At 39.9% G+C, this 21,254-nt stretch overlaps 1 protein-coding gene across 3 annotated transcripts in view; it reads left to right on the top strand.

The window, feature by feature from the left end:
* The window catches only part of CTNNAL1 (catenin alpha like 1), an 89,511-nt gene that overhangs the window by 38,098 nt on the left and 30,159 nt on the right, over positions 1-21,254 (top strand). For 2 of the 3 annotated variants that reach the window (XM_070747076.1, XM_070747077.1), the window contains exons 2-8: positions 4,800-4,989; positions 8,504-8,691; positions 9,120-9,239; positions 11,546-11,635; positions 11,966-12,136; positions 15,681-15,881; positions 19,228-19,314. In XM_070747076.1, the coding sequence (XP_070603177.1) occupies positions 4,800-4,989; positions 8,504-8,691; positions 9,120-9,239; positions 11,546-11,635; positions 11,966-12,136; positions 15,681-15,881; positions 19,228-19,314 (1,047 nt within the window). Of the gene's footprint in view, positions 1-4,539; positions 4,600-4,799; positions 4,990-8,503; positions 8,692-9,119; positions 9,240-11,545; positions 11,636-11,965; positions 12,137-15,680; positions 15,882-19,227; positions 19,315-21,254 lie in introns of all 3 variants that reach the window. The other variant, XM_070747075.1, reaches the window with a different exon arrangement.

The following is a 21,254-nucleotide window of genomic DNA, read 5'->3' as shown; positions in this document are numbered from 1 at the left end:
TTCATGCAATATTTGTCAATAACTGAATTTGAATTTTTGGTTTTCCATAAACTTTTAGATCATCCACATAAATCATATGTGAGGTTTTATTTGTATTTTTTGCTGTTTGATAGCCAACATTTGTTTTTTTGCTGTTTGATAGCCAACATTTGTTTTTTTTCAAAATCACTGAAAGTGGGATCATAGCAATGACACATAATCAGGGTTGATAATGAGTCATCCTGGAATATGCCTCTCCTAACGTCAGTATGTTTTTTTCATTTCCAACCACCAAGCCTGTCTTCCACTCCTTCATTATTTTTTCTATAAACATTTCAATGACAGTTATTTCCAAACATTTGATAATTTGTGGGAGAAGGACTAGCATAGCCAGGGGAGTAGTAAAAAGAGGGATCAGCTTAAGAGTCATTACATACCCACAAGCTATGTATTAATTACTTTATCCCTCCAGTATTTATATTCGTTTTTGGCTGAGATTTCTACCAAGCTTTCCAAAATTAGATTGTTTCCTATTTTGTTTTCCATTTTCAGGGTTTTGGGGAAGTTTTATCTGTGAGTCCTGGCTGTGTCTCACTCAGAAGATTCGCAAAGGCAGTGATCACTTTGGACAACCTTGTGTTTTTCTGGATGCCACATACAGTACAGTATTTGAAACACAGTAATTTGTCTCATTGAGTCTGACATTCTTATACTCTTTTGCTTCCCCAAATTGATATTTCTTATAGCAAAATGTGTTAATGGAATTGAATAGTGTAATTTCATGTTACGGGAAAAGTGAGGAATGACATTATTAAATATTCTTATATATATTTAAAACAGAAGAGAAGTTTCATAGTGGTGAAGACCTGTCTTTTCTAATAGCCCTGGGGCCACTGATGTTATGGTGGTAACCAGGAGATCCGGCCATGAACAGTATGCAGGGTCTAACTGTTTTTAGAGGTTTTTGTATTATTATTATTATTATTATTATTATTATTATTATTATTATTATTATGTTTTATATTTCTGTTGTAAGCCGCCTAGATTCCCCAGGGAGTTGGGCGGCATAGAAATTGAAGAAATAAATTGAAGAAAATAGACGTAGACAGTAGCATAGCAGAACAATTGTGCAGCATAAAACAGAGATAAAAGTGGAGAAGAAATACGTAGCATGTAATCGAAACAATAAAAATGTCTCAATTTGGGGAAAAGAAGAATATGACAAATGCTCAGAATAAACCCCACCTTTGATCCATATTGTTGTGGCTGGCTCTGGCACAGCTCCTGCCCCAGGGAATGGGGAGGTGGATGCAGGGGAAAATTCAACATGTCACAGGCCTGTGTTATTGCCGACAGAATCAGATCAGAGTTTAGTTTCCTCGGACGAAGAAGAAGGTGGAGTGACTCGGCAGAGGAGGGCTTGGCACAAAGCCAAGGCAGTCAATCTTCCTTATATACTATAGCTTCAGATGATGACATTTTGGACCCACGCAAGCGCAGAATTATGCGTAGAAGAGACCAAGTAAGAACATATTACAGGAAATAAGGGAGGCCACCTGTGTTTGGGAGAGGGTCCAGTAATTAGGGCTGCTGCTATAAATAGCAGCATGTGGGTTTGGCCATTGTGGAAGAATGTATCCTCAGGAATCTTGTGTGCTGGACTTTGTTGCTTTTTCATTCCTTTGAAACCAAAGCAGAGCAGCGTGTGTGTGTGTGTCTCCCTTGGAAGAAGAAGCGGTGTGAAGTTTCTCCACAGCTGCTGGCTAAGTACTTAATGACTGCTTAAGGGAAATTGTACAGACTACCGGATTGTATTCGGAAGAGTGCTCTTTGCAATACAAAAAGAGTGATAAAGAACATTGTTTTGAATTTTCAAACGTGTGTGTGTCTGAAATTTGTATCCTTGAATTTTCGGGAGGCTCCTATCAAAGAGCCCGGCAGAACACATATGGTATAAGAATATTTTCCTTTCAAGACTGCCATGGAGCGTGCCTTGCAATGAGTTAAGAATAAGGCTCTCCTGAATTTTGAAACAGTGATCTTGTTTGGGTCACTGGCTGATTTGTAATAAATAGGGTGTTAATGTAGTAAACATACAATGGGGATAAGCTGCATAATCCAGTTGACTGTCTGTATTTACATTTTTTTTTGTTTCAGAATTGAATTGGCTTGTTCTAATTCCATTGGTAAAAAAGGTATCCCCCAAAAGATGTAGAAATATAATTATGGTACCTGGAAATGTTTTTTTTTTTACTAGATGCTGTCAAAAATGATTAAAGGGACAATCCAACTGGATCATGTAATCATTTCAGCCAACAGTTGAAATTATAATCCAAAAGCCAGATTCTAGTGACTTCTGCTTTTTTTCTAGAGCACCGTATTTGGGAAACAGTGAGAGACCTGGAAAATCTGTCTCGAAAATTAAGATTAGACTTTCTCTTTTATTGGTATCTTGCTGTATGGACCCATTTTAACTCACTACAATAATTGGTGCAAGCCTTAACTTGTATTTAACAACAGTTAAAGTACTTAACAACAGTTGGAATGAATTGTTTATCTTAAGTAAATTAAAAGGCTTATATAGCTGAGTCCAATTTCTGCCGTTTAGGATATGTAGAAAGAGCATTTTAGGTTCCAGAAGTTTGGAAAACTTAAGTATTTAAAAGTTCTGATTTGTTTCATGGTGTGCCCTCTTATTTGCTGGTTCTGTACCTTGGGAAGTTTGGAAAATACAAATATTTTAGATTGGAATGCTTTATCACGAGATTCTCATTATTAGAACAAAGCCACCACATCATTACCATAGAATGGTAATTTCATACACCATTAGCCCAGTGTACAATGATGAAAGTCTAGGCAGTTTTAACTAGCCACAAGCGAATTAATGTATACATTAAACTCTGCTGGAGGTACCACACAATCCTGTTTTACTCCTGTGCTCATTGGTATTTCTTCGATTTTATGTTCTTAGTTGCTGCACCTGACTTTCATTCTTGCATCTTTAAACATTCTAGATATTAGTAGAAGCAGACTTTTATCAATTGTGCTAGTTTTAAGTTTGTGCCGCGGTCTAATCCTGAAAATCAAGTGGAATGTACCCTTAAAATCAGCACAAATGCAGGTGTTGCAGTACAGTGATCCCTCGATTTTCGCGATCTCGATCTTCGCGAAACGCTACACCACGATTTTTCAGAAAATATTAATTAAAAAATACTCCACCTTTTTTTTGCTATACCACGGTTTTTCCCACCCGATGATGTCATACGTCATCACCAAGAGTCACTTCTCTGTCTCTTTCTCTTTCTTTCCTGTCATTCTCTGCTTCAATCATTTTCTCATTTCTCTTTTTTCTCCCCTTTTTTCTATCATTTCTCTCTCTCTTTCTTCCTCTCTCACACTCTCTTCCTCCCTCTCTCATCTCTTTCTTTCCTTCTCTCTCTTTCCTTCTCTCTCCCCCCCTCCACTTGCCCACGAGAAGAAAAAAAGCAACCTCTGCCGGGCAGCTCCCCTTGTGCCCCCGCTTTGTGCCTGCCTCTTTTGGGGATTTTTTTTTCTTTTCTTTTTTCGCCTTTGGTCTCCCATTAAGCCTGCCGCTTGGCCGCCGCCGAGGAGAAGCGCGGGGAGGGCGAGAGAGGGAGATCGTGGCATGCGAGGTCCCTGCAGAGCAGAGGGGGTGGCTGAGGCGGCAGAGGCGTAGCGGCGGTGGCGGCAGGCGAGCTTGGAGCCTTGCTTCGCCTCCTTCGCTGCAATACAAACGAAGGGGTCAGACGCAGCCTCGGCGAGCCGAAGGTTTCCGCGGCTCTGACCCAGAGCAGGAAGGGCTGGTGGGGGCGGCGAATCCACCTCCCCAGCCACCGGCTCCACCATCTGCGCATGCACGGCCATTGAAAAAAGGGTGCGCATGCGCAGATGGTGTTTTTACTTCCGCACCACTATATCGCGAAAAATCGATTATCGCGAGAGGTCTTGGAACGTAACCCTCGCAATACTCAAGGGGTATTGTCCCTAATGTAAATGTGCCTTCTCTAAACTGCCTGTTTATCACTCAAAATAGATTAAGACTGAGGCCAGTTTGTGGAAGTTCATCTGCAAGTATATTTTACCAATCATTTTAGACCTGGGAGTAAGGGGACAGAGGTGAAATTAAGGCGTGAATACAGAAACACCCTTTTACAAGTACTCCCCAGCACATTTTATAAACGTCTTTTTCATTAGCAATTACTTTTATTTCGGTTTATTTTGTTTTATATTGCTTTCTGCTCTGCTTAACAGACTTGGAATTTTAATTGAATGTTGATTTATTTATTTATTTGGTCCACTGGGTTCTGCCTGAACTCTCTGTACTTCCTCACACAAGGAAAGGCATTAGGGTGGAGAGGGAATGAATTCTGATGTATAAACATTGCATACATTATTGAAATAACAAAAATTAAAAGATCTCAAAGGAACTACAAAAAAAGGTAAAAAGGAACATTTAAGTAAATTTTTAAAAAAAATCACCCTAGCAGTGGTGAAACACAGGCAAGGGAGAGAAAACAAGTTTCCTGATCTATTATTCAGGTGTTATTTCGAATGGAACTTCTTGGGAATAAAGATGACTCAGCCTTCCATCCTTCCAAGGTGGGTAAAATGAGGACCCGGATTGTGGGGGCAATAGGCTGGCTCTGTTAAAAAGTGCTATTGCTAACATGTTGTAAGCTGCCCTGAGTCTAAGGAGAAGGGCGGCATAAAAATTGAATGAATAAATGAATAAATAAATAAATAAATACCAAAACAATATTTAATACATGGTTTTGGCTGTCATCTGTTTCTGTTTTTAGATAACAACTCTGATTAACCATAAGGATAAACCAAAGAAGTCGGATAAGACATTGAAAGCAGTCCAACAGGTGGGCCAAGCGGTTAACCTAGCTGTTGGAAAATTTGTCAGGGTGGGTGAAGCTATAGCCAATGAAAACCAAGAGCTGAAAGAAGAAATGAAGACAGCCTGCATTGAAGCAAAGCAAGCAGGTAGGTGAAGGTTTGCAGAGCATCATTTGCTATAAAAAATACCTGCTGCCTTCTATTCTCCTGGATTTAGTAAATCCTTCTCATCTTGAATTTACCTGCAACAGAGACTTGCACTTTAATCTCTCAAATGTTTGGAAAAATACCGCAGGAGATTATTTTAGATCAGATATCTCCAGTCTTGTTGAAATTGTATTAACTCCTGCTGTTGATCTGTGGCATTCAGCAGGGAAGCATTAACACACAAAAAAGGTGGAATAGTCACGGTTCTCAAAAAGTATCTGCCGTGATTTAAAACAGTAAATGTAATTATAAATTTGTTGTTCTTTGGAGCATGAATTTCAGTTCCCAATTTCTCAGAATATTGAGTGATGTGACATAGGCGGTATTCTAGATGCTTCATGCTTAAAATGGGACCAAATTATTGAGTCTGTCATCTGCACCTCTGTAACTGTAATAAAATATAAATCCAATAAATAAATAATAAACTGTCTGATTTGGTTCTGCAACCCAACAAGATAGATCCAGAGGATAATTGGAACTGCAGAAAAAACAATTACTGCCCAAGCTGCCTTCCATTGAGGAACTGTATACTGTACTGCATGAGTGAAAAAATGACCTTTGATATAAATGGTTTCAACTCCCACCCTCAAAACAATGGATTCATTGGCAGCACTCCCTCCAGCTTGTAGGTCCTTCGGGGGTGGCCATCATCCTGTGCCCATTGGTGGTGCATAGATTTCTTGGGATCTGTCCAAGATATTCAACTCACTGACTAGGGAACCCTTCGAGTCTTTGATCTTTGCCTCCCTCTGCCACCTGACCTATAGGGTGGCTTTCCTCGTCGCAGTAACTTCAACTCCACCTTCACACCAAAGGTGAACACATATTCTCACTATGCTATGGAGCACTGCACACCAAGCCAACTAGATACAAGAACAGTTTCTCCCAAACGCCACCATTCTGTTAAACAAATAATTCCCTCACAACTGTCAAACTATTCACTAAGACTGCATTACTATTACTATTAGTCTTCTCATCCTTCCTATCACCCATCTACTCCCACTTATGACTGTATGACTGTAATTTGTTGCTTGTATCCTTATGATTTATATTAATATTGATTGCTTCCTGATTGCTTATTTGTACCCTATGACAATCACTAGGTGGTGTACCCCATGATTCTTGACAAATGTATCTTTTCTTTTATGTACACTGAGAGCATATGCACCAATGACAAATTTCTTGTGTGTCCAATCATATTTGGGCAATAAAGAATTCTATTCTATACTAAATTATTTTCCATGAGGAGCATTTGGTGATTGTAACAGCCCCTTTTCTCAAAATATTCATGTTTACAGAAGATGAACTATTTGATAGGGTGATTTAAAAAGATACACCACTGTTCTCCATATTTGTAAGCATAATAATGAGTAACTAAGACATATAGGTAGTCCTTGACTTACAAAAATTCATTTAATGACCTTTGAAGTTACAGTGACACTGAAAAAAGTGTCTTATGAGAGTTTTTCCCACTTAAAACCATTGCAGCATCCTCTTGGTCACATGATCAAAATTCGAATGCTTGGCAACTGGCTCATATTTATTATGGTTGCAGTGTCCTGGAGTCACATGGTCATCTTTTCAACCTTCTGATAAAGTCAATGTAGAAGCCAGATTCATTTAACAACTATCACTAACTTAACAGTTGCAGTGAATCACTTAACAATTATGGCAAGACAGGATATAAAATGGGACAAAACTCATTCTTAACAACTGTCTCATAGGGCAACAGAAATTTTGGGCTCAATTATGGTTATAAGTCAAGGACTACCTACCGGTATGTATATTAAACAGATCGATATGCCTATATATTCTACTCAGTAAATTTCTGTACTTCATGACGCTGTAACGTTAATGAGTTTCCTTGGTCCCCAAATCATAGTCAGTGAAAAAGATTATGAAAACTAAAGCAGTGTCATTACATAATATGTTTTAGATAGTTATTATGTCAAAGAATAGCTAGGAATCTAATCCTCAGAAAATGTGGTTTCAGTCTCAAGGATGAGCAAATGGCTTTTAAGGAAAGCAAGCACTATGACAATATAGAAGCTTTGTTTTTATTTACTAAACTTATTGTTCTTAGCCATTCCAGACCAAAAGAAGGAAGCACAAGTTAAAAATGTTTTAAACTAAAAATAAAGAAGCTTACTTCCTTGTAGAACATAAACAGTGTCTTGCTATATCAAATAGTAGCCCTTTAAGTCCAGCAGTCTGTTTTCAGAGTGGTCATCCACTGTGCAAGGAAGGCAGCAGGTGGCCTTCAGAGGCGGTTACACTGTCATCAAAGCCAATCACTATTGATCCCATAATTTCCCTAATTTGGCCCAAAACATTTTTGAAGGTAGTAAAGCTGGTAGCCAGCACCACATCTTGTGGTAACCTTCACCACCATCACATGGTAAAGATAATGCATAGAATTTAAAGTTTATTGTATTTATTTATTTATTTATTAGATTTGTATGCAGACTCGGGGCGGCTAACAACAATAGTGAAACAACATATAACAAATCTAATATTTAAAATAATTTAAAAAAACCCTAATTTAAAAAACCAAACATACACACAAACATACCATGTATAAATTGTATAGGCCGAGGGGGAAGGGCATATCTCAGTTCCCCCATGCTTGACGACAGAGGTGGGTTTTAAGGAGCTTGCGAAAGGCGAGGAGGGTGGGGGCAATTCTGATCTCTGAGGGGGAGTTGGTTCCAGAGGGTCGGGGCCACCACAGAGGAGGCTCTTCCCCTGGGTCCCGCCAAATGACATTGTTTAGTCGACAGACCTGGAGAAGGTCAACTCTGTGGGACCTAACTGGTTGCTGGGATTCGTGCGGCAGAAGGCGGTCCCGGAGATATTCTGGTCTGATGCCATGAAGGGCATGAATTGTGACCGGAAACTGATCGGCAACCAATGCAGACTGCGGAGTGTTGGTGTAACATGGGCATACCTGGGGAAGCCCATGATTGCTCTCGCAGCTGCATTCTGCACGATCTGAAGTTTCCGAACACTTTTCAGAGGTAGCCCCATGTAGAGAGCGTTACAGTAGTCGAGCCTCGAGGTGATGAGGGCATGAATGACTGTGAGCAGTGAGTCCTGGTCCAGATAGGGCTGCAACTGGTGCACTAGGCAAACCTGGGCAAACGCCCTCCTCGCCACAGCTGAAAGATGTTTCTCTAATGTGAGCTGTGGGTCAAGGAGGACGCCCAAGTTGCGGACCCTCTCTGAGGGGGTCAGTGATTCCCCCCCCAGGGTAATGGACGGACAGATGGAATTGTCCCTGGGAGGCAGAACCCACAGCCACTCCATCTTATCAGGGTTGAGTTTGAGTCTTTTGACACCCAAATTCTCTTGCTGTACCACTGATGTTGCCCTATATTCTCTTTTGTAAAATACGTTTTTTACCATTTGATTTTGTATTTGGAGCAAGGCTAAAGTAACTACTTTTCGCTTATAGGTGAGACCATTGCACACCTCACAGATATTGCAACCTTGGATCGTCCAGAATCTGATGGCCAGATAACAATTTTTACAGACAAAACAGGAGTAATAAAGGCTGCAAGGCTCTTGCTTTCCTCTGTTACAAAAGTATTGGTTCTGGCTGACATAATAGTTATTAAGCAAATTATAGCCTCTAGAAACAAGGTAATTATGCATTTGTGAACACCGATTGTGCATGTTACATACATTTTTATATCATATATTATGGAAGTGATAATTTAGTATTTTTAACTGGCATTGAGTTCAGTCCAGGGTCATTATGTGTGTGTGTTTTTCTGTGTGTACATACATATATTTTCTTATTAATAGGAAACCTAAATGCTAAACTTTAGCCAGATAATACATTATAGATATGTATGACCATTACGGGAGTAATAAATAAGTCTTTCATCCAGTAATACATAAAGTTAAACTGCATTGTGTATTGAAAGAGTACATAAATAATCTTGACTCTATGGACGTGCAGAATTGGTTGCATTTTAAAATAGAAAACAAGAACTGATTTTGAGAAGTTTTAAATTTATCCTGTCAGTGATCTATCATTCATGGTTTCTTTTCAACATATTCGGCAGGTCCTTATGACAATGGAACAGTTAGAGAAAGTGAGCAGTTTTCAGGAATTTGTGCAAATATTCAGTCAATTTGGAAACGAAATGGTGGAATTTGCCCATTTAACTGGGGAGCGACAAAATGTAAGTGCTAGATAAAAGTCTATCCTTTCAATGCTTTGTAGAAAACATTAGCAAAAATTACTTCATTCTCAATTCTGCCTTCTTACTGAAAAAATAGTGGCTAAAAACTTACAATTGTTGTTTATAATGTATGCATCCAACCTGCAATTTATCAAGTATTGTAAGACATAAAAGTACCTCTGAACAGTGAGATCCCATCTGAGCTGTCACAGTTAATAACCATAAAAGGCAGAATACCACTGACTTTAGTAATATTAGGGACTTTTAGCATACGTCCTAATTGAGTCACAGCATCAGTGTTTCCTCCCAACTGTGAAGTACTGGCAGTCTTGGATGACCCAATATTTGCAAAGGTTCAACAGAAAAAAATAAAGTAAAAATATACTGGCAAATTGCTATCGCTAAATAAAAAACAAATAATTGCCTGAGTGGTATAGAACGCTGACTGACCATCAGTAGCAAAAAGTTCATAAATAGATTGCTGGGTCACCATAAATTCTTCTTCAGCATGTAGACCATGGTGAGAAGTCTGCAAGTAACTTCCCACTTGGACACCTAAGACTGCCTGCCAGAATGTGCCAGCAAACTACTATACCGAAGAAAAGCACCTTGTTTTTTGTGCAAAACAGATGTTTCCAACAGGCATAAGACACTACTGTTACTTAAACAAAGAGAAAGCCCCACATCTAGTTCCAAAAAGGAACAAAAAATGGTTTTCCAGATCTTTTGGACATCATATTGTTGCCCTGCGTTCTGCTACTATTTACCTTGAAGAAAGTGGTAAAAAAGTATGGTTACTTTTTCTGCTTCTGGTCTAGACTAGTAAACAATTCCTTTAATTGTTCTTCATTAGCAGATATCTCCTTTAATTCTATTGAAACCAAATCTATCTTACACCTTATTGTTAAATCTTTTGGATTCCTTCTCCATAACTTCTATATTATAAAAGAAAATGGCTGTGTTATATCTGGAAGATTTTATATTGTTAAATCAGAGATATGAGACATATCTCCTTTACTGATTGAAGCTATTTCAGCTGTCATTTTCACCCTATTTGGGATTCTAAGAATTAGGCCAAATTAACATCTTCATCAATCACTAATAATAAACAGTGATGCCCATGTTTCCCTGAAAATAAAACCAGGTCTATATTTTTGGGGGATCAAAAGACCCATTACGTCTTATTTTCGGGAGATGTCTTCTTTTGCAGCTGGCCACCCATTCCCTATCACCATCTACTTGCCCACAGCCACAACAACTTACAAGGCTTCTCAGGACAGATGTGCTTTTCATCCAGACAAAGAAATGATGGGGACTTGAAGCTTCTTCTCTTTGCAAATGGGACTCTTTGAAATGAAACTGAGCTCATTGGGATCGCCTCCCTCTCCCCCCTCCCTCCTCCCTGCCTCTGCCGTGCACTTTTTGCCGAGAGGGAGACGAAGCTTTGTCTGCTTGCAAATGGGATCTCCGAGTCTCCATCATTTCTCTATCCAGGCAAAAAGTGTTTAGATGCCTATGGGTCGCTTGGGAACGGAGCATGAAACCACCTGAATCTAATAGTTCAGAAGCAACAGAAAAGCTGCCCAAATTTCACCAGAAGAGCCCTTCACTCCTCCACTCGAAACAGAATATCCTACGAAAATAGACTAACAATCCTGGGCCTAGAAAGCCTAGAACTACGGCGCCTAAAACACGATTTGAGTATTGCCCACAAGTTCATATGCTGCAACGTCCTATCGGTCAATGACTACTTCAGCTTCAACCGCAACAACACAAGAGCACGCAACAGATTCAAACTTAATACGAACCGCTCCAAACTTGACTGTAAAAAATATGATTTCAACAATCGAGTTATCGAAGTGTGGAACTCATTGCCGGACTCAATTGTGTCAACCCCTAACCCCCAACATTTCTCCCTTAGACTCTCCACGATTGACCTCTCCAGGTTCCTAAGAGGCCAATAAGGGGCGTACATAAGTGCACTGGTGTGCCTTTCGTCCCCTATCCAATGGTCTTTCCTTTCTCTCACTTATCATATATATTTTCTTCCTTTCATATATCCTCTCCTCTAAGTTCACTTTACCCTTATATATATTACTACATGTCTATTTTTCTTCCTATGTATTTGTGTATTGGACAAATGAATAAATAAATAAAATTTCTCTCTGTATCCCATTATCAGTGTCTGTCCTTTTTTTAAAATAATTAAAAGCTATGACATGCTTTGTTTTTTAGTAGATGTCCCGTACCTCCCTTTGTCAAGAATTATTGTTATCCATTAGGAACTTCTGCTTTTCTTTCTTTAGGATCTGAAAGATGAAAAGAAGAAAGCTAAAATGGCAGCTGCTAGATCTATTCTTGAGAAATGTACCATGATGCTTCTCACTGCTTCCAAGGTAACTAGTTTTTTCCCTGTTTGTTATCAGCAAAGCAAAAGACTTGAGAGCTGCTCTCAGGAAAACATAGGGACAGCATTGACTAAAGCCACATCAGTCAACATGTCTAGAGACTGGAAAGCTTTCCGAGGGACAACAGGATAAATGTTGACAAATGCAGTGGCTGATTCACTGATGGAACTGATAAGCAGCCCTGGCTCATTTGCCCAAGGCTGGGTGACATTAATAGGATTCACCTTGGCAAATAGCACAGAAAGATCCAAATAGTGTTAATGTATCTTTATTTACCTGCTTATTTCCCCCCCTCAAATTATTGATATTTTTTTTTAGACTTGTTTAAGGCATCCCGATTGTGAATCTGCCCGGGTTAACAAAGGAGCGGTGTTCCACAGAATGAGACTAGCTTTGGAACAAGTTATAGAGATTGTAGCAGACACTCGGCCCAATGGAGAAAATGAATCGGGCCCAATGAGCATTTATACTGGCATCAAGGAATTCAAGGTATGAATCAGATGAGTCTTTTGGGGAGACTATTTCTAAACGCAAGAGGAAAAACATTTCATTGGTTTAGATTAGAACTTTCCAGTGATTTTCAAATACTTCAGAATGTTCAGGATCTTTCAGTGCATTTTGTTCATAATCTGTCCAGAATTTTATGAACTAAAAATTGCACGTATATGTCTGGTTGAAATACGACACTTCCCAGATGAGAATGTGTCTGTGTCTTGGTGGAGGAGGTTCACTCAGAAGGTAGATAATGTTGGATACAACTCACACTACTAGACTAGAAAGTTGACCATATTTGCTGAAACAGAAAAGTACTTGTAACTCCAACCCAATATGTTTCTAATTTGTATTAAAAATGGCAAAACTATATATAGGAAGTCCTTGACACGTTCATAATTGAGCCTAAAACCTCTAGTTAGTTGAGCTATTTGTTAAGTGGGTTTTGCACCATCTAATGATCTTCCTTATCACAGTTGTTAAGCAAATCCCTGCAGTTAATAAGCTAGGAGCACAGTTGTTCAGTGAGTCTGGCTCCCCCCATTGATTTTGCTTGTGAAAAGGGGCACAGCAACGTTCATAAGTATGAGCCAATTGCCATGCATCTGAATTTTGATTACCTGATCAGGGGGGCTGCTACAAAGGTTGTAAGTGTGAAAAGTGGTCATAAGTCACTGTTTTCAGTGCCGTTGTTATTTTGAATAGTCACTAAATGAGCTGTTAATAAGTTGAGGATGACTTGTAATAAATATTGCTATGAAACTATTATTATTATTATTTTTTTTTTAAATATTTTTTATTATTTTCAAAGTAAAACGAACAGACACATACAACATTAAACATTTAAGGAGCTACTGTTGCTCCGCTTATCATAGAAGTCTAACTAATACAAAATATAAAAAGCTCTAACTGTTACAAGATCTAAGCAGAAAAGCCACACTTGAAGATTACATTATCATTAAATTTAATTATAGATTTTTATTTTTATTTTTTTAAAGATTAAGATTATTAATTGAGTTTCTTTATATATATATATTTTTGAACAAAAAATAATAATAATATACTTATATGTATATATATATATCAAAAAGCAATAAACAAATTATTAGTAATACAAAAAGGAAATAATATAAACACTTCTGGGTTAGTTATAATATGAACTATATAAACTATATAATTCTATCTTATAATTTTTAAGTAATCATTTATTCTTATATGTTTAATTTTTAATACTATTTTTAACATTCCACCAATCATATACTTTATCCCAAATTTTATAAAATTCTGTTTCAGTTTGATTGTTCAACCTTTTAGTCATCATATCTAGTTCTGCACACTCTATGATTTTTTTAAACACCTCAGAGTCTTTCGGTATCGTCTTTTCTTTCCATTTCTGTGCGAATGTTATCCGTGCCGCGGTCAATATATGTATTATTAAATAGTAAATTTCTTTTTTATACTTTATATTTGAAATACCCAATAGGAAAAATTCTGGAGATTTTTTAATCTTCTCCTTTGTTATTTCATTTATCCAATTCTCTACTTTATTCCAAAATATTTTTGTCTCTGGACAGGTCCACCATGCGTGGTAATATGTACCAACTTCTTTTTTGCATTTCCAACAAATGGGCGATACCGAAGGAAACATTTTAGAGATTCTATATGGTGGAAGGTGCCATCTATAAAACATCTTAATTTGATTTTCTTTGAAAGAGATTGATTTTGTTATTTTCCAATTATAGGTCCATATCTTTTCCCAAGTATCTAAATCAATCTCTTTGCCAAAATTTTTGCACCAACTGATCATATTATCTTTCAATATCCATTATTATTATTATTATTATTATTATTATTATTATTATTATTATTATTATTATTTAGATTTGTATGCCGCCCCTCTCCGTGGCTTTTCTATAATACACCCTTAATCTTGTATCTCATGGCAGTATTACTCTCTTGCAATTTTGCCTCTTTCATCACAACTTTTGAGGGGAGACAGGTATATGAAAACTTGACCAATCACCTGGGAAGCTGCTTTGCACAAATGTCATCTGGTACAATTCCCCATTTATATCAGGCATTCTATATAGACGGTTGTATGGATTATTGCCATGTAGGAATTGAAATTATCTCACTAAAGTCCGTCATCCTTTCCATAAGAACAGTGTATTCTGAAAAGAATGCAACAGGATATGAGTGTTCTCTCACCCGTGTGTAGGACATGGGTGAGAGAACCCGATTCTTTACAGTCCTAGCCAGCAACTAGCCCAAACATTGGCAAGACACCAAATTAACTGTCTCTGATATATGAATCATGGGTAGTGCATAGTCGGCATAAAGACACTGAGATGCCATCTTTAATTCAATAAAAAGATTTTAAACAATAGCTTATAGCAGTGTTTCCCGACCTTGGCAACTTGAAGCGATCTGGACTTCAACTCCCAGAATTCCCCAGCCAGCAAATGCTGGCTGGGGAATTCTGGGAGTTGAAGTCCAGATCGCTTCAAGTTGCCAAGGTTGGGAAACACTGGCTTATAGGATGGGATACATGTTAGACAGTAATGGATTCTACTAACTGCTACTACTTTCCACAGAGCTCTGTGACTCTGGTGTGCACCCATGTGTGTCTGAGTGAGATTTTGCTTCTGCGCATGCGCAGGAAGAAATTTTGTGAGGGGACATGCACGCATGTGAGGTTTTGGCAATTTTTTTGCTCCCGTGTGTTATGCCGGGCTTCTTGTTAACAGCCCCCAGTGAGAGAGGAATGCAAAGTAAAACACACACACGCCGGCTCAGAGGAAATAACAGTAGTTTATCTGAAACAGTGTTAAAAGCACACACGTTTATGCAGAGTCAAATTTCTTTCACCCAGATAACAGTCCTGGAATGCAGTCAAAAGCAGGAACAAAAGAGAGCAATTAAGGCAGCTATGATACTGCACAGCTCCCCCTTCTTTGAGTTCACAAGAGTTAACTGTGAATTGTCCAAATAATCAAGAGAAGTCCTGGAATAGTCCAAACCTTGGCAATGATCCTTCTCCAAATGAATAAACACCCACATGCGCACCCCCCAATGCCCGTAATTTATCATCAACCCCATTAACCCAATTGCCTCAGCAACAGGTGTTCTCCCTTATCTCCGACGATACCTGTGCAGTTGGTCCCTTCTAGCCATGAGCCTGCGCATACAGGCATCTATCCCCGGTGCATGCACAGAAACAAAATCTTGCTTGGACGCATGTGTGCATGCACTGGGGATGCGGAGCTGCACGCGCAGCTCCATTTTCCCTACCAGAGCTACAATGTAGCCCATACCGGTAGGAACCCAATATTGATATTAGATCTAAAAAAACTAAAAGAATGAATTGAATAAATTTACCTTGTTACAGGTGGGAGGCTGAGAATGTGTAGTTTGTTTTAGGTCATGTGAGGGAATGGAGATTTGATTCTAAACATTTCTCCTAACTGGCATGCTGTAACTACACTGATATTTCAGTCTTTTTTTTTTTTGTATATCATGCATCCCTTCCCCCTCTTCTTAGAATAAGGTTGAAGGTCTACGAGAAAATCTTTATCTTCTGCCAAGAGAGAACCTTAGAGCATTGCTGCGTCTTGTCCTTGAACTCACAGAAGATTTTACTGATTCTGCTTATACAAGCCATGAAACACGGGGACGCATCTTGGAGCTTTCCAAGCAAGCAAAGATGGAATTGGAGCAGTTGGTGTCAGCCTGGATCAATGCTGTAAGAAAGACCTTTTTCCTAGTACAGCTGTTGGTTTGAGAACTAATACCGGTACTAAATCAGTTTATACAGTCTATATGATAACTTGTATCATCACATTATTGCAATTTCCATGGAGTAATCTATCCCAGCCATTTAAAACCAGATTTTACAAATGTTTACCTAAATCAGAACAAAACCCCAATATAATTTCTTTTATAAATACAACTTTTTCTCCTATTATTAGTAACTAGACAAATTCAGAAAAAGATATATGTAGTATGTATTTATCCTCTGTTATGCTACTATTGTTTACTTGTAATTTATCCAGTTCTCTGTACTGAAGGAGCGGGTCCAGCAGTCACATGGGTTGCTCACTGTCCAATCCGCATAGGACCGAGCCTTGTCTTTAAAAAGATTGCTGGATCTGCCCCTTCCCCAGAATTCGCTCGGTCCTCCTACCCGCAGGATGCGTGGTGGCTCAGCTCCTCTCAAAACATCTTCCCTCTTTGTTCTTTCTCTTTCTGCAATACAACAAGATAAGTAAATTAGTTTATTATCATTTTCCTTGAAGCCTTAGACTTTACGCGAACTCTACTGGGCTCAGCACCAAAAGGGAGCAGCCTCTACTGAGAAGAAGGTCAGCATCAAGGAGTTTATCTCTCAAGTTAGATCTCAAAGAAAAACCACCATCGCTACCCTGTCTTCCCTACTGGGAAATATGGTGTCTTGTATTGGTATTATTCCATGGGCTCATCTCCACGCCAGGGAGCTCCAATGGCTTCTGTTGCCGTTCCAGAGATCAGGAAACAGCAATTCGGCACGCCTCATTTCTGTTCCTCCCACTGTCCCGAGATCCCTCTCATGGTGGACCTTCTCCACACTGGACAAAGGATCCCTTTTCAGGATTCCAGAACAGTTCACCTTCACCATGGATGTTTGTCTGGCGGGCTGGGGAGCCCACGCACCGGGCCTGATAGCCCAAGGCACGTGGTCAGTGGAGGAGTCATCCAGATCAATCAATTGGCTAGAACTGAGAGCAGTGTCGTTAGCCCTCAAGAAGTTCAAACCACACATCAACAAGCAGCAAGTCCTAGTCCTAACGGACAATATGACCACAAAGAGCCATATCTGCAGACAAGGGGGCACCCGGCCCAAGGCCCTGATGCAGAAAGCCCTGAAACTGGGTCTCTGGGCGGAGAGACATCTGCAGTCCTTATCGTCCGACCACATCTTGGGAGTCCTCAACATTCAGGCGGACTGGCTCTCCCGGTCAACTCTGAACCCAGGAGAGTGGAGTCTCCATCCGGACTTATTCTACCAGATTTGCCTTAAATTTGGTCACCCGTCGCTAGACCTGTTTGTGACTACGACCAATGCTCAACTCCCATGGTTCTATTCCAGGTTCCCGGGAGCGGAGGCAACAAACCCACTCCGAACTCCTTGGCCTAGGGGTCTGCTGTACGCATTTCCCCCAATACCAATTCTACCAGACGTAATCCACAAGATCATCCTCAAGGAGGCCCAGGTGACTGTGATAGCCCCTCATTGGCCTCGCCGACCCTGGTTCGCAGACCTTCAGCAATTATCCATCCAGGCCCCCTGGCGACTCCCCATTTCAGAGGATATGTTGCAGCAGGGGGTCTCTTACCATCCAGAACTGGAGTGGTTCCACCTCACCGCTTGGCTGTTATCCAGCGTAACGTAGATCTTTGAGGTTATGATCCAGATGCCGTAGAGGTGAGCCTAAAATCTAGAAGAATATCTACCAACAGGATCTACGACCATACCTGGTCTAAATTTAATCAGTGGTGTATGCAGGAAGGTCTCTCCCCCTTGTGTATTCCCATTCACAGGATCGTGGCCTTCCTCATGAGAGGTTTTCATCAAGGTGTCTCAGCCAACACATCATCTGGTAGTCTTATCCTCGGTCCTGGCAGGACCCTGCAGACAACCACTACGTTCCTTTCCTGAAATACAAGAGTTTTTAAGGGGCATCTCAAACCTCAGGCCTACCACGGTCCACAGATACCCGTCCTGGGACCTACCTCGAGTTCTGCATTCTCTTACTCAAGCTCCATACGAACTGTTAATGTCATCTTTCTTCAGGCACCTGTCTCACAAGGTAGCCTTCCTCGTGGCAATCACGTCTGCCCAACACATCTCAGAACTGGTGGCTCTTTCCATCCGAAAAGACTTGTGTCAGTTCCACATGGACAAAGTAGTTCTCCATCTAGACCCCCCTTTCTACCAAAGGTCAGTTCCATGTTTCACAGATCCCAGGACATTTATTACCTTCCTTCTGCTCCAACCAAAACCATCATCTCTCCATCAGATGGCACTCATTAGATCTCACTAGAGCTCTGCGGATTTATATCCAACGAACCAGGACCTTTCGTACGTCAGAAGCCTTATTCGTAGCCTACCACCCCAGATCCCTGGGGGCCAAGGTATCGTCAACTGTATTATACCGTTGAATTTGAGGGGCAATCTCAAAAGCTTACGAGTCAGCTTCCCTCAATGTACCAAGAGGAATCATGGCATATTCTACAAGAAGTGCAACCACATCAGTGACTTGGGCAACTCAACCCTGTTGGAAGAAGTCTGCAAGGCGGCCACTTGGGCCTCACCTAATTCCTTCATAAGGCATTATAAAATTGACTCTTATGCTTCAGCGGATGCTGCCTTTGGCAGAAGAGTCCGCCAATCCGTTATTTCTCATGATAGCCAACTAATCCCTCCCTAGGGACACATCTATTGGGTACGTCCCACGTGACTGCTGGACCCGCTCCTTCGGTACGGAGAATAGGCGTTGATTGCTTACCTGAACGCCTCTTCTCGTACGCTGAGTGGGTACAGCAGTCACTTTCCTCCCTATGGTCTTTTCTGACTATGGTTATACCTTTCTAACCTTTTTCTTAATTGTGAGAGTAGAGCATTATTTGAGCCACCAAGGCTCTAAAAGTAGAGCCTAAGTCTACGGATTTGCGAATTCTGGGGAAGGGACAGATTCAGCAATCTTTTTAAAGACAAGGCTCGGTCCTATGCGGATTGGACAGCGAGCAACCTACGTGACTGCTGTACCTGCTCAGCATATGAGAAGAGGCGTTCAGGTAAGCAAGTAACAGCTAATCTCTATAGAAAGTGGGACAATCACACCCACTACTCTCAGCTAATACGGGCAACATGAAAATGTTAAACCCAATGCATGTGGCGAACTAAAGATTTAAATTTTCTCAAAATTTAGGGAAGAAATTGAAATCATGTAGAATGGAAACACAGGTGAGCCTTCGGATTAAAACTTGGAACAAAAGAGCAAATGGCATAAAGTCACAAATTTATGGAATTTGAAATTGTTTTTCTTTAGCAAAATCAGAAGAAAAGAGAAGTCACAGAGGACTTGGAAATATCCATTCTAAAAATGTGCCTGTGCATGAATGAGCTTCAAAGAGAGGTAAATTAGAACCCAGTGTAAATCTGGAATATATTTTAGCGTTATGTATAACTTTCTCAAAACTAATTCTTATAATTTCAATAGAGATACAATGATATAACAGTATTTCCAGGTTGTTTTGATTTGAAACCTGCTAGTATAACTTTTATGCAGGAATATAAATTGTTTGGGATTGTTTCAGAATCTACTTGCTTTTTATTCATAACAAGTCACTTTTAATAGTTCAGTTTATGAGTTGCGTAGATGTGGGTAGCCTATCAGCCTTTTCTGTGGCCCTCAGAGTCTCCTCCGACCTTGATTGCTACAAACTGATGGTATAGTTTCCTGCCTAGATTGGGAGAAACAGAAAATGTTCAAAAAAGGATATAACAATTTATAAACAAAGAGCATTTCACTGATAATCCCCACTCGGTCAAGGACCTTGGAATACTAATAACTAAAGATCTAAAGCCCACTGCAACAACATCGCCAAGAAGGCCTCAAGAGTTGTTAATCTAATCCTATGTAGCTTCTGCTCTGGAAATCTCACACTACTTACCAGAGCTTACAAAACTTTCGCCAGACCCATCCTAGAATACAGCTCATCTGTTTGGAACCCATACCATATTTCTGACATTAACACCCTTGAAAATGTCCAAAGATACTTCACCAGAAGAGCCCGTCACTCCTCTACCCGAAACAGAATTCCCTACGAAACTAGACTTACAATCCTGGGTCTTGAAAGCTTAGAACTACGACGCCTTAAATATGATCTAAGTATTGCCCACAAGATCATATGCTGCAATGTCCTGCCTATCAAAGACTACTTCAGCTTCAACCACAACAACACAAGAGCACACAACAGATTCAAGCTTAATATTAACCACTCCAAACTTGACTGTAAAAAATATGACATTAGTAATCAAGTTGTTGAAGCGTGGAACTCATTACCGGACTCCGTAGTATCATCCCCTAAACCCCAACATTTTACCCTTAGACTATCCATGGTTGACCTCTCCAGATTCCTAAGAGGTCAGTAAGGGGCATACATAAGCACACTAGAGTGCCTTCCGTCCCCTGTCCTATAGTCTCTCCTATATCTCGTATTTCTTCTCTACTATATCCTCTATAACATTAATTGTGTATTATTGTGTATTGGACAAAATAAATAAATAAATAAAATAAATTTTTAAAAATCCTTTTCATGCACAAGTGTGAAATAGTCTTCAGCTACAATTTCTCCCCCACCCCCACCCAATAAGTCTTGTTCACCAAACACTCTTCATTCTTGACCCAGGAAGCAAGCTTGCCTAGAAGAGCACAGGCATAGGGAGAGAACTTGCCTGAAAGTCCTGTGCAAGTCAACTTAATCAAGGAAGGCAAGGAATACGAAAACCTATTTAATAGATCCATATTACCATTAATACTTTTTCCTTTTTTTCCCTTTTCTTTTCCCTCCCCCCTCCCATTATTATCTAATTAGGATTTCATCATCACCAATTCCACCTCTTGCATAGGCACATTATACCAGGACAAACTCTTTATATTAGTCTATTTCAAGGGCCGAGGAAATTGCTAGGTAATTTTTGTTAGGTATTTCAAGGGCCAAGGAAATTGCAGTCTCCAAGTGTGACAGACTATAATTTTTAGTAGCCTTGGTTAGCGGGAACCATGCTTAAGCATGCTGAAACTTCTATATGAGCTGCCTCTGAATGCCACAACAAGGTCTCCATTTCTCAGAGATGGGTGTGTCAAGTGATAAAAACAGGGTTGCAATGGGAGCTCTGTCCCTTTTGTACATTTAGCACATTTTGACCAAAGCAATTACAGATGCCTTTGTTCCCAGCAAGTGTTAATTTTTGCTGAAGACACTGGGATTTGAATGTAATAATCTCTACATGCAAAGTATGTATTCTTCTATTGAGCAACAGTCTCTTCTCAAGCTGTACGTGAGTGGGCAT

The sequence above is a fragment of the Erythrolamprus reginae genome, chromosome 3, assembly GCF_031021105.1.
Source record: "Erythrolamprus reginae isolate rEryReg1 chromosome 3, rEryReg1.hap1, whole genome shotgun sequence".
Classification (NCBI taxonomy): domain Eukaryota; kingdom Metazoa; phylum Chordata; class Lepidosauria; order Squamata; family Dipsadidae; genus Erythrolamprus; species Erythrolamprus reginae.
This window is presented reverse-complemented; position numbering and strand designations above follow the sequence as displayed.